This window comes from Myotis davidii, unplaced genomic scaffold (assembly GCF_000327345.1).
Source record: "Myotis davidii unplaced genomic scaffold, ASM32734v1 scaffold332, whole genome shotgun sequence".
NCBI classification, from domain to species: Eukaryota; Metazoa; Chordata; class Mammalia; order Chiroptera; family Vespertilionidae; genus Myotis; species Myotis davidii.
In genome coordinates, this window is record NW_006285779.1 from 4,787,257 (window position 1) to 4,800,753 (window position 13,497).

At 41.6% G+C, this 13,497-nt stretch overlaps 1 protein-coding gene across 2 annotated transcripts in view; it reads left to right on the forward strand.

Moving 5' to 3' along the window:
- DNMBP (dynamin binding protein) overlaps positions 1-13,497 on the forward strand; it is an 86,698-nt gene that overhangs the window by 65,132 nt on the left and 8,069 nt on the right. For both annotated transcript variants that reach the window (XM_006756563.2, XM_006756564.2), the window contains 8 exons: positions 279-378; positions 3,989-4,136; positions 4,862-4,879; positions 5,251-5,450; positions 7,002-7,132; positions 8,065-8,169; positions 11,578-11,706; positions 13,135-13,467. In XM_006756563.2, coding sequence (XP_006756626.1) covers positions 279-378; positions 3,989-4,136; positions 4,862-4,879; positions 5,251-5,450; positions 7,002-7,132; positions 8,065-8,169; positions 11,578-11,706; positions 13,135-13,467 — 1,164 coding nt within the window. The remainder of the gene's footprint in view (positions 1-278; positions 379-3,988; positions 4,137-4,861; positions 4,880-5,250; positions 5,451-7,001; positions 7,133-8,064; positions 8,170-11,577; positions 11,707-13,134; positions 13,468-13,497) is intronic.

A 13,497-nucleotide genomic window follows, 5' to 3' on the forward strand; every position in this document is an offset into this window, starting at 1 on the left:
AAACATTGATTGGCTGCCTCCTGCATGCCCCTCACCACTCCCCTCACCCCCCCTGCCATCCTCCACTGGGATAGAGCTCAAAACCCTGGCATGTGCCCTGACGGGGAATCAAACCAGTGACCTTTTGGTTCATGGGTTGACATTCAACCACTGAGCCACACTGGCCAGGCTGACCTTGAACAATTTTTGTATCATACTTGAAGAGGTGTTTCTAATGTGAATGATATGCTATTAATTTCATTCTTTTGTGTGAATCTTTGTTTGTTTCCCTTTCTCAGATACCCAACATTGATTTTGAGGGACTTTTTGGAAACATGCAGATGGTGATAAAGGTCTCAAAACAATTATTGGCCGATCTGGAAATCAGCGATGCTGTAGGTATGAGCTCCAGAAGCAACTTTTTTTCCCCCCAACTTCATGGGTAGAAGGCAGGAGGAGAAGGGCCTTGCTAAGAAACGAAGTTTTAATTACTTAGTTCAGAGGTTGTTTGGCCCTCAGCTTCTCCTTTTATCTGCAGCCTACTTTGAGGTAATACAGGATCTTAGCAATAGAATAAATTTTAGCTATTACTGACTGCGATGTTTTTTAGACTGACGGTTGCAACCTGATAGTGGATCATGAGGTCAATTTAGTGGGTTGCACGAATAAGATAGAAAATATCAGAATGTATTTTTCTCCTAATTTATTTTACTTCCCGTATAATATGACAACAATGAAACAGGAAATTAAAACAAAATATCCATAATCTCACCCCTATAAGATATCAACTGTGTTTATTTTTCCTTCTTCCCTTCCACTTCTTTTCCCAAGACGAGCAGGAATTGGGTAGCAGAGTGTGATGTGCTGAAGGTACACAGAGGATAGTGCAGGAGAGGGCCTCGGAACGGAATAGTTCAGGACCTTGGCAGGAGTGTTAGCCTTACAGGTGAGGGACAGCCTGCAGTGGCCATGTGCACGAGGTGGAGCGGGACTATATGAGAGCACTATGCTGGGGGCTTCAGTCTTGGTCAACCAGAAGGCCAGGCAGTACATTCGCTGGGGAATTAATAAAGGATTAGGTTTGGAACATCTGACAAGGGACAGTTCTGAGAAGTCAGAGAAAGAGAAATTAAAGCTTTGTTGAGCCACTAGCAAATGGCAGATTGACATGAATTGCATAAGCAAATTTTTATTTTGGTTAAATTTGATTTATTTTAACATTTTAAATTTAACTTATTTTAATTACATTCACATGGCACACAGTCAGAAAGGTGCAAAGAACTAATGAAAAGTATCCTACCCATCCCCCAGGACCCAGCTCTTTTCAAACCGAAGCAACCAGTGTTACTAGTTGTCTTACATCTCCTTCCAGAGATAGTTTATTATATACCAGCAATTACATACATATTTTTCTACGTTGGTTCACCATCCCTGTTTTTAAAAATTATACCAGTGGCGGCATACAATTCAAACTGCCTTACACTAAGTCTTTTTCCCTCTCAACACCGTGCCTTCCAAGCAGTCTTAATGACTAGGAAAAAGGGGTAACTCAGCAAAAATCAAGGTAATCTGGGGTGCTGGAGAAAGCAGCACGAATTCATTCGCTAATCCTGATTGGAGAAGGATTCCAGTACAACCGGGGCAGCATCTAGCGGGAAAGGAAAGAATAAGTGTTCAGGGCTTGGATGAGTTAGAAGATGAGGAGGTTGAGAAAGAAGAAAGTATCAGGAGACTGTGTATATATTAATATATAAAGGGACTGGCTTTTAAAGTATTTTAAATATGTCCCACAGAAAGAAATATTTAACATAAGGCCCCAGGATATGTGTACTAGTATGTGTGTGTATGCCTGTGCTTGCTTTTACTATGTCCAATGTTATCTGATATTTTCTTTTCTATTTTCCCAAATGAGTGCTGATCATTACCTGTGAAGTCAATTTCATGATCCACTTATGGGTTGTGACCCACAGTTTGAACGACTCTGGAAATTGAGGTGTAGTTTTGCTGGCTTGTAGTTGGTGTAGAATAGTCTCTATGAGGAAGGTTGAAGAACAGTGAATGGAGGAATGTGAATAATCATCCGTATGATAGGGAAGATTCTAGGGCTGCTGGAAGGGATTGGATATACAAAGGAATAATGTAAGAGAAGAAGGCAGGCAAATATCAGATGGTAAACTAGATGAAGACATCGGTGGCTCAGGGATTTCAGAGTGGCCATGGGGTTTCAGAGTGGCCATGGGGTTTGCAGCTCTAAATGAAATAGGAGCTATTCCTCTCCTAACAAGAAGGTAGCCAGCCCCACCCCTGCTACTGTGCCTGTTGAGTTGCAGGATTAGACCGAGCAAAGCTGCCAGTGAGACAGGGCAGCCTGGATGTGATGTTTATAAGCAAATCAAGTCTCTTTCACAGAAAGGAGCTATAACTAAGGGAATACACTTAATTTAAATAAGAACCGATCTGCACAAGACTAGGGAATTCTATAGGACACAACATAGGGGGAACAGAGGTGGCATTGTAGGGCAAGGGCTGGGGGTCCCTGAGCAACTGGTAGAAATAGTTACAGGGGAAGCAGTGAGTAGGGTCGTATTCTGAGAGGAGCGCTGTTTGGGGAGAGCAGTACAGGCTGAAGAGGAAGGACCAGTGTGCTGAGTGAAGGAGAGAAGGGCAAGAGGAAGAGTGGTCGGGATCAGCAGTCAGGCAGCAGCTCTAAATGAAATAGGAGCTATTCCTCTCCTAATTGGCTGTAGACCAGGGCTCTGTGGCTATATTTCAAGGAGTCCATGAACTTGGATCAAAAAATAATTACATCTTTATGTTCAGTAATTTTGAACTGAAATGTAGCATTTTTTAAGGTATGCCTATAGGGCACAAACCACATACTGTTAGCAGGACCTGTGACGTCATCACCAACTGAAGTCGCATGTTTGTATCACATTAGATTGTTGCAAATATCAGCCAGAAGCAACCAAGATTACCAGTTTCTTATGTCACTCATCATACTTTGAAATTATGGTGATTACTATTAGAGTCAATGCTATGTTTTACTATTTAATGCTTCATAAAAAGTACATGTTATTGTGTCATATGTTTAGGGTTTTTATATTACAAACTAGAGGCCTGGTACACAAAATTCATGCATGGGTAGGGTCCCTAGGCCTGGCGGGCGATCAGGGCTCTTCTGTGGGGCAACTGCTGGGGTGATTGGAGTGGGGGGCCACTGTCACCCACCTTGGCCGGCCTGGTGCTGCCCGCTCACTGCCCCCACCCTCTGCCCCCTGCCACGGCCAGTCGCCTCCCTCTGCGGGGCAGCCAGCAGGGCGATGAAGTGGGGAGGGGGAACGGGGGAGTGGCCACTGGCACCTGCCTTGGCTGGCCTGGGGCCTGCAGGCTGGGGATAGCTCTTGCGTTGAGTGTCTGTCCCCTGGTGGTCAGTGCACATCATAGTGACAGGTTGTTCTGCCTGTCGTTCAGCCATTTGGTTGATTTGCATATTATGCTTTTATTATGATAGATGTTTTAATATAATGAATTTCATTTAAAGTCCTGTGTATTTAATTTATGCACAGAGAGGAGATTGGAAACTGCTGCTGTAATAGGATCTCTTTATCCCTATAGAGATTTTCCTGGGGCTTAGAGGGTGTGATCCTTACTGCGTCTAACCACATATTTATAAGGAAAGTACTTGCAAGCCCCTTACTCTGCCTGACTGAAAAGGAGCTGTAGACTGTCTCAGGGACCAGCTTAGTGTGTGTGTGTGTGTGTGTGTGTGTGTGTGTGTGTGTGTGTGTGTGTACTGAAAAGTAAATACACGGATAACATGTCTCTTAAATCTTGCTTTAAATAAGAGTATTTTAAGCTATTACATGGAAATTTCTTATTAATTTGAGGGGTAGTCTTACTGTCATTTCTTGTGGTAGGGTTTAACTGACATTAAAGTTTGCCTATACACCTTACATTTAGGATACTGAAAAGAAATTTACTAAAAACACTGTATGTGTATATTTTAAAGGACCCGTGTTTCTTGATCACCGGGATGAGCTTGAGGGAACATACAAGGCTTACTGCCAGAATCATGACGAGGCCATCTCACTGCTGGAAATCTATGAGAAGGATGAGAGGATCCAGAAGCATCTTCAGGACTCCGTGGCAGAGCTTAAGTAGGAGTTTTGAGCGCTTCATTTCTATCATAGCTCTTTAGCTCTGCCTTTTGATCATCACTCCCATGTATATGTCTAAACTGCTTATGATATCCATTGTCCATCTTGTTTTAAACATAAATGATATATTATTATAGGTTCTATTAGGTAACTTGCCTTTTTCCATCATATATCATGGAAATCATAAGTGGCATCCTGCTTGTACTTTTATCCATTTCAGGCACTTTTATCTATACACTAGAGGCCTGGTGCACAAAATTAGGGGGAGAGAGAGAAACATCAATATGAGAGAGACACATCCATCAGTTGCCTCCTACACATGCCCCAACCCAGGCCGAATTGGGCCTACAACCCAGGTACCTCCCCTTGACTGGGAATCGAACCTGGACCCTTTGGTCCTCGGGCCGACACTCTAAACACGAGACCAAACTGGCCAGGGCAAATTCAGTTAATCTTGATCATCAGGTGAGATTTTCCTGGTCTTAGGGAGGCATGTTAATGTATACATCTAAGTAGATCAAAGTGAAATTAGGGGCTTACTAACTTTTTTAAATAGACTAGGTATGCCACCATAGACATTCATAATTTCTCTTTTATCCCATGTGATTTTTGTTTGCTCAACTAATAGGTGTTCACATTGAATTGATATGTTCTGAGAAAAATATGAAAATCAGCATTATCTCTAATCAGCTGTCTGATTTCTTTTCATGCTCACTGCCCTATAGGAGCCTGTACAACGAATGGTAAGTTCCCTCGCCACTTGCACAAACTCATTTTTAATTTTTCTTCCTTTATAGACAGAAACCTAGAAGTAGATTTACCTTGTTATATTTTTCTCCAATAGCACTTACCACCCAATGACACTTTATAGGATATTTGTTTATTGCCAGTCTCATTCCATCAGGGCAGGGACTTTTTATGGTCACTACGAAATCCCTGGCACCTGGAATAGTGCCTGGTATATATTTATTAGGTGTCCAGGAAACATGAGTGGATGAAAGTAGAAAGTAGGAAGAAAGAACAGAGCTCTACTTAGGAATAAAGGATACTACCTGTGGGTCCTGTATTATTTATTGATAGTGGACTAAAGGCTCTGTTTTTCCTTCTCTTATAGGGGATGCACAAATTATATTAACCTGGGCTCCTTCCTCATCAAACCAGTGCAGAGAGTAATGCGTTACCCACTGCTGCTAATGGAGTTGCTGAATTCCACCCCAGAATCCCACCCAGATAAAGTGCCTTTAACCAATGCAGTCCTTGCAGTCAAGGAAATCAACGTTAACATTAATGAATACAAACGTCGGAAGGATCTGGGTAAGAATAGCATAGTTGCTACAAAGGAGCTATGCCTTTGAGAATGTTCTTCCTCTCAAAAGAATTATTCCTCCAGAGGTGGACGAAGCAGATGGTAGGCTATAGGGTTGTGATGAAGGAACAGTAGTGGAATTTTGGGGAAGTGTGATCTGAAGAAAGAGAACAGTAATAATGAAAGCACAGCCATGGCCCATTGGAAATCGACATCTCTGATAAAGCTTATAGCAGCATGGGTCTTTGCCAAGAGGTATGAAGACTGATTAGAAAATGGCTGCTCCAGAGTTCCTCCAAGCATGAGAGACTGCCTTCTCAACTCATTGACGGCAGTCCTTTTCAGTCTGTGCTTACATTTGTTTGCTCTGCACGTCTGGTTAGGTGTTTTACTGTCTCCATTTAAGTTAGGACTCTCAGTCTTCCTCCAGAAAAGCCCCATGTGCCCCATCCCTGGGTCCCGTCAGTCCTGGCTGCGGTCAGAAACCTGCCTCTCTCATCTGAGTTCCCCTTCCTCCCCGCCATCAACACTGCACAGTTAGTTGCCAAACCACCCACTCCTTCTTCCTTTATAGTGTAGAATGAATTAAACCATTTATTTTGTTTCTTTTTCTTTTCTTTCTTTCTTTTTTTTTTTTTTTTTTTTTGTTTTTTTTTTTTTTTTTTTTTGTTTTTTTTTTTTTTTTTTTTTGTTTTTTTTTTTTTTTTTTTATCAAATGTCTTGTTAAGACTCTAATTTGAACATTCGAGTAGTATGGTGACCATGTTGAACTGATACATTATTGATATCCTCCAAGAATGTATAATGTAGTGTAACCTCTTTTCCTGTTCTCCACTCTTCTCCCACTTTACCTAAACCGTTTCCTCTGCCTCCTACTTCAGTCATGCTGCTTGTGGCTGTAAAAGCTTTCTGGCCACCTAGCCATCATGGTTCATATCTCCTGGTGTAATGTCCTCTTCATCTCCCATGGTGATAAGTGTGTCTTTTTGCTGCCCTCATCCTTCCCCTTATGACCCTGCTACTGTGAGCTCCAGTCTTTTCTGCAGATTGTGCCTAATGTTTGACACAGTGATTAAATAACTCCTGTATAGCATTTTACTGTGTGAGATAATGGGATATAAATATCTCATTTGTATATGTATGAGACGATTTAAGATGGTCTTATAAGCAAATACTGTTACTTTCTACATCTTATTGGAGAGGAATGAGTCTCAGAGAGTTGACTTGTGTAAGAACAGACTTTGATGAAATGACAGACCCTGGCATTGAACTCTGATGTTTCCATGAGTTCAAATCCTTAGGCTCTTTTCCTTATATCTGCTACCTCTCCCCCTTGTCGCTAACCTTCTCCAGTCTGTGCAGTGTCTCTCTGCCCTTGAGTATTCTCTCTGTCCATAAATGGTGATTTCGATTAATAATTTGTCTGCACTCATTCTAAGCTCATTGAAATTGAGCACTAGCTCTAGTGTGGGTTGTTAGTCTTGCTTTGTAGCTTATTTTATAGTCTATTTATGTTCAGGAAAGAGCTTTCTAACTCACCAGTTTGACTCGCTCCCTAGTCCTCAAGTACCGGAAGGGCGATGAAGACAGCCTCATGGAGAAGATCTCTAAACTGAACATCCACTCCATCATCAAGAAATCCAACCGCGTCAGCAGCCACCTGAAGCACCTCACTGGCTTTGCTCCCCAGGTGAGGTTCAGCATGTCTTTGGCAGCTTTTCAAGGCTCCGTGGGGCAGCCCGTGTGGTGTCAACTGGCATGACTTCCCTCTTGGTACTTCCCCTGGTGTTCGCTGGCTGGTGGATACAGGACCTGGCAGCTACTGGTGATGTCAGTCCGTCCACCCACCCAGCCCTCTCTCCATGCTTTGGTGAGCTGCCTGGGTGTACAAAGGCAAATCAGAAGGCCAATAATTGTGGCTTTAGACACTCATAAAAAGTTATAATTTATGTAGGGAGATAAAAGTAAAATTGCAGACCTATTAAGCTAGAAGGGATTTAAAAGCTCACCTAAATTCAACACCATATGATGCACAAAAGGAAACATAAAAGTCTGAGGGATTGAGTGATGGACAGTGCTGAGGGTAGATCCGAAGTCTCCATTCTTCATTCACTATGTCACGTATGCATGATACCAGTAAGGGAAAACGCAAGTGAAAAAAGTCAGTTGCTAAGCTTTGCAGTTTGTTCTCTGCACGGTGTAGTTCTCAAGAAAACAGGAGCTCCATTAGCGTGAGCTTCATGTGGGCCAGAGATTTCATCTGAGCCTTAAAGTGGGGGGGAGGCAGGTGGGAATAGGGAGAGGAGAGGGCACACCAGGCAAAGCAACAACACAGGGTTAAAGGCATAGAGTCAGCAGATGAGGCAGGTGCCAGGGAAAATGGTGGACAGCAGCCTCACCAGACCAAAGGGTCTCCATCAGGGCAGAGCGGGTAAGGTGCGACAGTAGGGGGCCCTCTCTCAAAGCCATGCGGAGCGGTTTAAATTCAGTTTAGTAGGATTCAGGGAAACATCAAAGGTTTAAAATGTAAACAAAAGGTGTTTTTAAGAAAGATACTTTTGCCAATAAGGTAGATGGAGGGAGAGTTCACATCAGATAACAGCACTTGTTTATTTTGAACAGATAAGAGATGAAGCATTTGAAGAAACAGAAAAGAACTTCCGAATGCAGGAAAGACTGATCAAATCTTTTATACGAGACCTGTCTCTCTACCTGCAGCACATCCGGGTGAGTGAGGACATCGCTCTGGTTAGGATCACGTGGGCACCATTCTGTCCACCTTCCTCTTCACCCAGCATGTTGTTGAATATTGAACAATCTGGATTCAAATGACCATTATGCTTTTTATCGGGATTCTTAGGGATTCTTTAAAAGTTAAGTGACCTTTAGGAGATCAGCCCTGTTGAACTAAAGTGTCCAGCCCTTCCTCCCTCTCCATCCTCCCCACCACCTTGTTACTGTCTCCTGCCCCGGTTATGTAAGAAGCACTTATCACCGTTCATTTTGTCAAAACAATTTTGAAGAGAGAAGAGTAAGAGAATAGTTCCTGTGGAGGTCTTTCTAATAGTAATATTCATTTCCAACTTACTTAGTTGCCCTTCAGAAGGCCTCTAATGCTGTTCGAACCAGGCCTGGAGCAGCTAGGAGATCAGGCCCAGGGCATCCTCACCTCGTCCCCGGACAGCGTCTCCTTCACGAAGTCACACCAGGACTAGAATCCTTTCTATTTATATTTCTAATCTCTCTATTGATTTTATATAATGTGTTTATATATATGACACATGCTTGTCCCTCCCACATGAAAATCTCATCCTATGAAACAATTTTCTTAAAAAGAAGTTCTTTGCTTTAAAAAAATCATTTTTAAACTAAGTAAAATGGTATAAAATTCAAAAGGTACCAAAGGGTTAAGTAAAAAATAAAAATAATGATTCCCCCTGCCCTGTCTCCTAGTCATCCTCTATAGAGACAGGCATCATTTATTAGACTCTTCTCGCCTAGGGTGTGAGTGTGTGTGTGTGTGCGTGTGTGTGTGTTACACATTGTTCAGCATCTTAGGTTTACACTTAATAGCATCATTTTGGAAGTCAGTCCATACCTGTACACAGAGCTTCTTGCTCCTTTTCTCTTTTTACAATTGCATAACATTTAACTGTATGGACATGCCATAATATATTTAACTAATCCCTTATTGATAGTTATTTAAATTGTAGTTGCAAAAGATTAGAAACACTGGTACAGGAATATCCTTGTAGATACATAATTTTCAGATCTATGAGTATATTTAAAAGTCAACAGTACTAGATTTTCTGAGCCAAATCATGATAGTATAATTTGCTAGATGTTGTTAATGTGTGAAAAAAATATATTAATGTATGAAACGGTTTCCCCATCCCTTGCTAACACACAGTATTATCAAAATTAAAATGTCTTTAATAGATAGATAAAAAAATGCAAAAAAAGATAGCTAAAAACATTTAAATTTTCATTTCCTTGAATGAGATTGAGGATATTTTCATGTTTACGTCATTATTTTTTCTGTGATTTGTTTATATTGGGGGCACTTATTTATTGACTTATTAATCTTTTCCTTACTGATTTGTAGAGCCTCTGTATACATTCGAGAAAATAGCTCTATGTCTGAGATAATGGTGTAGAAATATTTCCCTCCAGTTGACTTTTGAGTTTGCTTAAAGTGCTTTCTCTGTGTAGAAGTTTCATTTTTTTGCAGTTTAAGTAGACGTTTCATTTATGGCTTCTTAGTTCTGTGTCACACTTCAAAAGACCTTTGCTATTCCTGAGATAACGGAGTAGAAATATTTCCCCCCAGTTTGCTGACTTTTGAGTTTGCTTAAAGTGCTTTCTCTGTGTAGAAGTTTCATTTTTTTGCAGTTTAAGTAGACGTTTCATTTATGGCTTCTTAGTTCTGTGTCACACTTCAAAAGACCTTTGCTATTCTGAGATAATAAATAACAAATATCTCCCATGTTTCAGTACATTTATCATTTCATTTTTTAACGTTAAAGTTACTGACTGAGCTGGAATTTACCTTAGTATATAAAGGTTTGAGGTAGGGATTCAACTTTATTTTTCTTTTATAACTGGTTATCCAGTTGTCATCCTCATTTATTGAGTAGTCCCCACTGATTCGAAATGCCCCCTACATTTCCTTTAAATATCGAACTCTCTCTCTTCATATTTTAAAAATGTAATTAGGTAAAACTTTTAAGGCGTGCATTGGCTTCAAACGAGAGATTTGACCAAAATATATTGGGACAACTACTAAGTATATTTCCTTGTCTGAGGACTTTACCCTACAGTTCCTCCATTTGCTGCTCCATGTTGGCTGTTCTCTCTTCGTGTTCTCTAAATGCATAGCAAGTATACCAGCGCCCCCCACTCTTAAAAGACTCATCTCCATAGCAACGGGTAGAAGCATTTTGAGGTGGGACACGTGTAACATTGACAGCATTTGCTGGGCAGATGGCTGCTAACAGAGGAAATTAAGGGAAAGTGTTGAGGTTGTGTCGCTGACATAGAATGGAAAAGCCATGCTAGCAGCAGCGTTAGCGAATAGGTTGGCTGTTAGAGCAGGCCAGCAAGAACATATGCTGAGGGACGTTGACTGTGTCATTTGGCCTCCACATTGGCATATGGACTGATATTTTACAACTTGACAACATCACTTTAAAAGAATAGAAGAGGACATCATGTTTCACATTAGTTCCCCCACTCGGGTGGAATTAGAAAGATTCCCCACTTTATCTTTCCAACTAAACCCTGGCTTTATTTATATTATAGATAAAGGACTTAAAGACAAGATGTCAAAAATATAGTAAAATAAAATATCAAACCAATGTATTAGGCACTAAATATTTTTGGCTTAGGGACTTCATTTACCCTTGAACTATATAAATGGGGTTTTAGATTTTATTTAGTTAACATTAAAATAATATGCTTTCCCCAAACTTAAATAAAGAAGGCAAATGCCCATCATTTGTTTTAAATAGCCAAAGAAAACCAACTTGGTATTTAAAAACTGTCAGAATCAGTCAGGAGGCGTTTACCATGCATTCACTTATTTTTTCGTATTTTCGGCATTATTACAGATGAATGCTGCCTTCACATTAGTAAGTTACATTGTGTGTAAGGAGGTATTTTTGCAAGGAAAAAAGCAGCCAGAGCCATCAGGAGTGCCAGTGTTTGGGTGAAGGAAACAAGGTTGCATTACCCAGAGGGCATTGGGCATTTGTTTTTGAGACGGTGACAGCATGAGCCAAGATGCGAAGAGGAGAGATGATTGTTCATTATCACAGTGTTGCAGGAATCATCTTGACTTCAGTTTAATTGACTTTTTGATGCATTAAGAAACCCTCAAATTAGGGACATAAGGAAATGCAAAAGAGATGATAAAAGCCCTCACCAGTTTTCCCATAATTAAAAGTCTTAGGCTTTTCCCTGTGCCCATAAATCATAGTTTATGAAAATATGCTTGTTTCAAAGCTAAAATGCTACACCACAGAGAAAAAATTTAATTTCGGAGCCCTTTCCCCACCGACTGCTACCAAGCAATGACGGATGAAGGCTAGACTGTTCTGTTTGACCTTACCTGCCTTTGTTCCTCTCTGCCTCCAGGAATCGGCCTGTGTGAAAGTGGTGGCTGCGGCGAGCATGTGGGATGTGTGCATGGAGAAGGGACACAAGGACTTGGAACAGTTCGAGAAGGTGCATCGCTACATCAGTGACCAGCTCTTCACAAACTTCGTAAGTGACCGTCTTCTACATACTGCTCACGGTTGGTCCTCTTCCTGGGGCTCCTTCTGCCTCCAGCTGACGAAAAAGTTAACCATAAAAGCATGCTCTGTGCATTAGGAGGCCTGGCCGTCCTCTAGGATATTTGCAGCAAGATTTTATATTCAAAAGATGACTTTCAATAAGTTAAAGACCAGGGAGGACCTATATGTATTCACACAAATTTTTTCGTAGCTTGTCATCAGCCTGGTTTCAGCAAAGGAAAACTAGGAAATGTAATCATGGATCACAATTGATAACTCTGATTAAAAAGAAACAACGATTGGAATGGTAACGTAAAAAGGAATATTTAGGAATTGTTAAGAGGTTAACAAATAGGTCTTTGAGATTGTACAGACTACAAAGAAAGTACTAAAAGCCACGTTGCTTCTGAATTCTAAATAGATATCCAGTTAACCCTAGGACAAAACTGGTTTGAACTGCATGGGTCCACTTATACGCAGACTTTTTATATATATATATATATATATATACTGTAAGCATATTTTCTTTTTCTTATGATTTTTTTTCTTTTTTAAAGACTTTTTATTTCTTTTTATTGATTCCAGAGAGGAAGGAAGAGGGAGAGAGAGATAGAAACATCAATAATGATAGAAAATCATTGATTGGCTGCTTCCTTCACGCCCCCTACCGGGGATCAAGCCCACAACCCGGGCATGTGCCCTTGACCAGAATCAAACCCGGGACCCTTCAGTCCTCAGGCCTACACTGTATTCATGAGCCAAACTGGCTAGGGCTCTTATGATTTTCTTAACAGTTTCTTTTCTCTAGTTCACTTTATTGTAAGAATACGGATTATAATTCATATAATATATAAAATATGTGTTAATCGACTATTGGTAAGGCTTCCGGTCAATAGTAGGCTTTTAGTAGATTAGTTTTTGAGGAGGCCAAAGTTATATGTGGATTTTCGACTGTGCAGGAAGTCGGTACCCCTAACTCCTGCATTGTCCAAGAATCAACTGTATGTGGTATTTGTTTGGTCCAAAGTAGAAAGAAACAGGTGGGGGTTGATAGTGTCTTGGAGATGTCCAGATGGCTTCGAGCTGAGGAAAATATGCACACTCAGCTGCCTCCTGCACACCCTCTACTGGGGATCGAACCTGCAATCCAGGCAAGAGCCCTGACTGGGAATCAAACCCTTGACCTCCTGGTTCATAGGTCGACACTCAACCACGCCAGCCAGGCATAAATTGAGAAGTTTTTGGAGTGTGTATATTCATCTGGGATTGGGTAAGCAGGACAGTTGGGTCTGCATGGGTGTAGCTGTGCACTAGGAATACAGCAGATGGTGTAGGACATACCAAAGTCAGCCTGAAGCGTGTTATGGGAAATAGCGAACATGGAATACTGAGCAACGTGCCTTTCTCATCCCTACAGAAGGAGAGGACGGAGCGGCTGGTCATCTCCCCCCTCAATCAGTTACTAAGCATGTTTGCAGGGCCCCACAAGCTGGTGCAGAAGCGCTTTGACAAGCTGCTGGACTTCTACAACTGCACGGAGCGGGCGGAGAAGCTAAAGGACAAGAAGACTCTGGAGGAGCTGCAGTCGGCCCGGAACAACTACGAGGCCCTGAACGCGCAGCTGCTGGATGAGCTGCCCAAGTTCCACCAGCTCGCCCAGGGCCTCTTCAGCAACTGCATCCACGGCTACGCCGAGGCCCACTGCAACTTCGTGCGCCAGGCTCTGGAGCAGCTGGAGCCACTGCTTTCAGTGAGTCCCTCATCCCCCACCCCCCAGTCC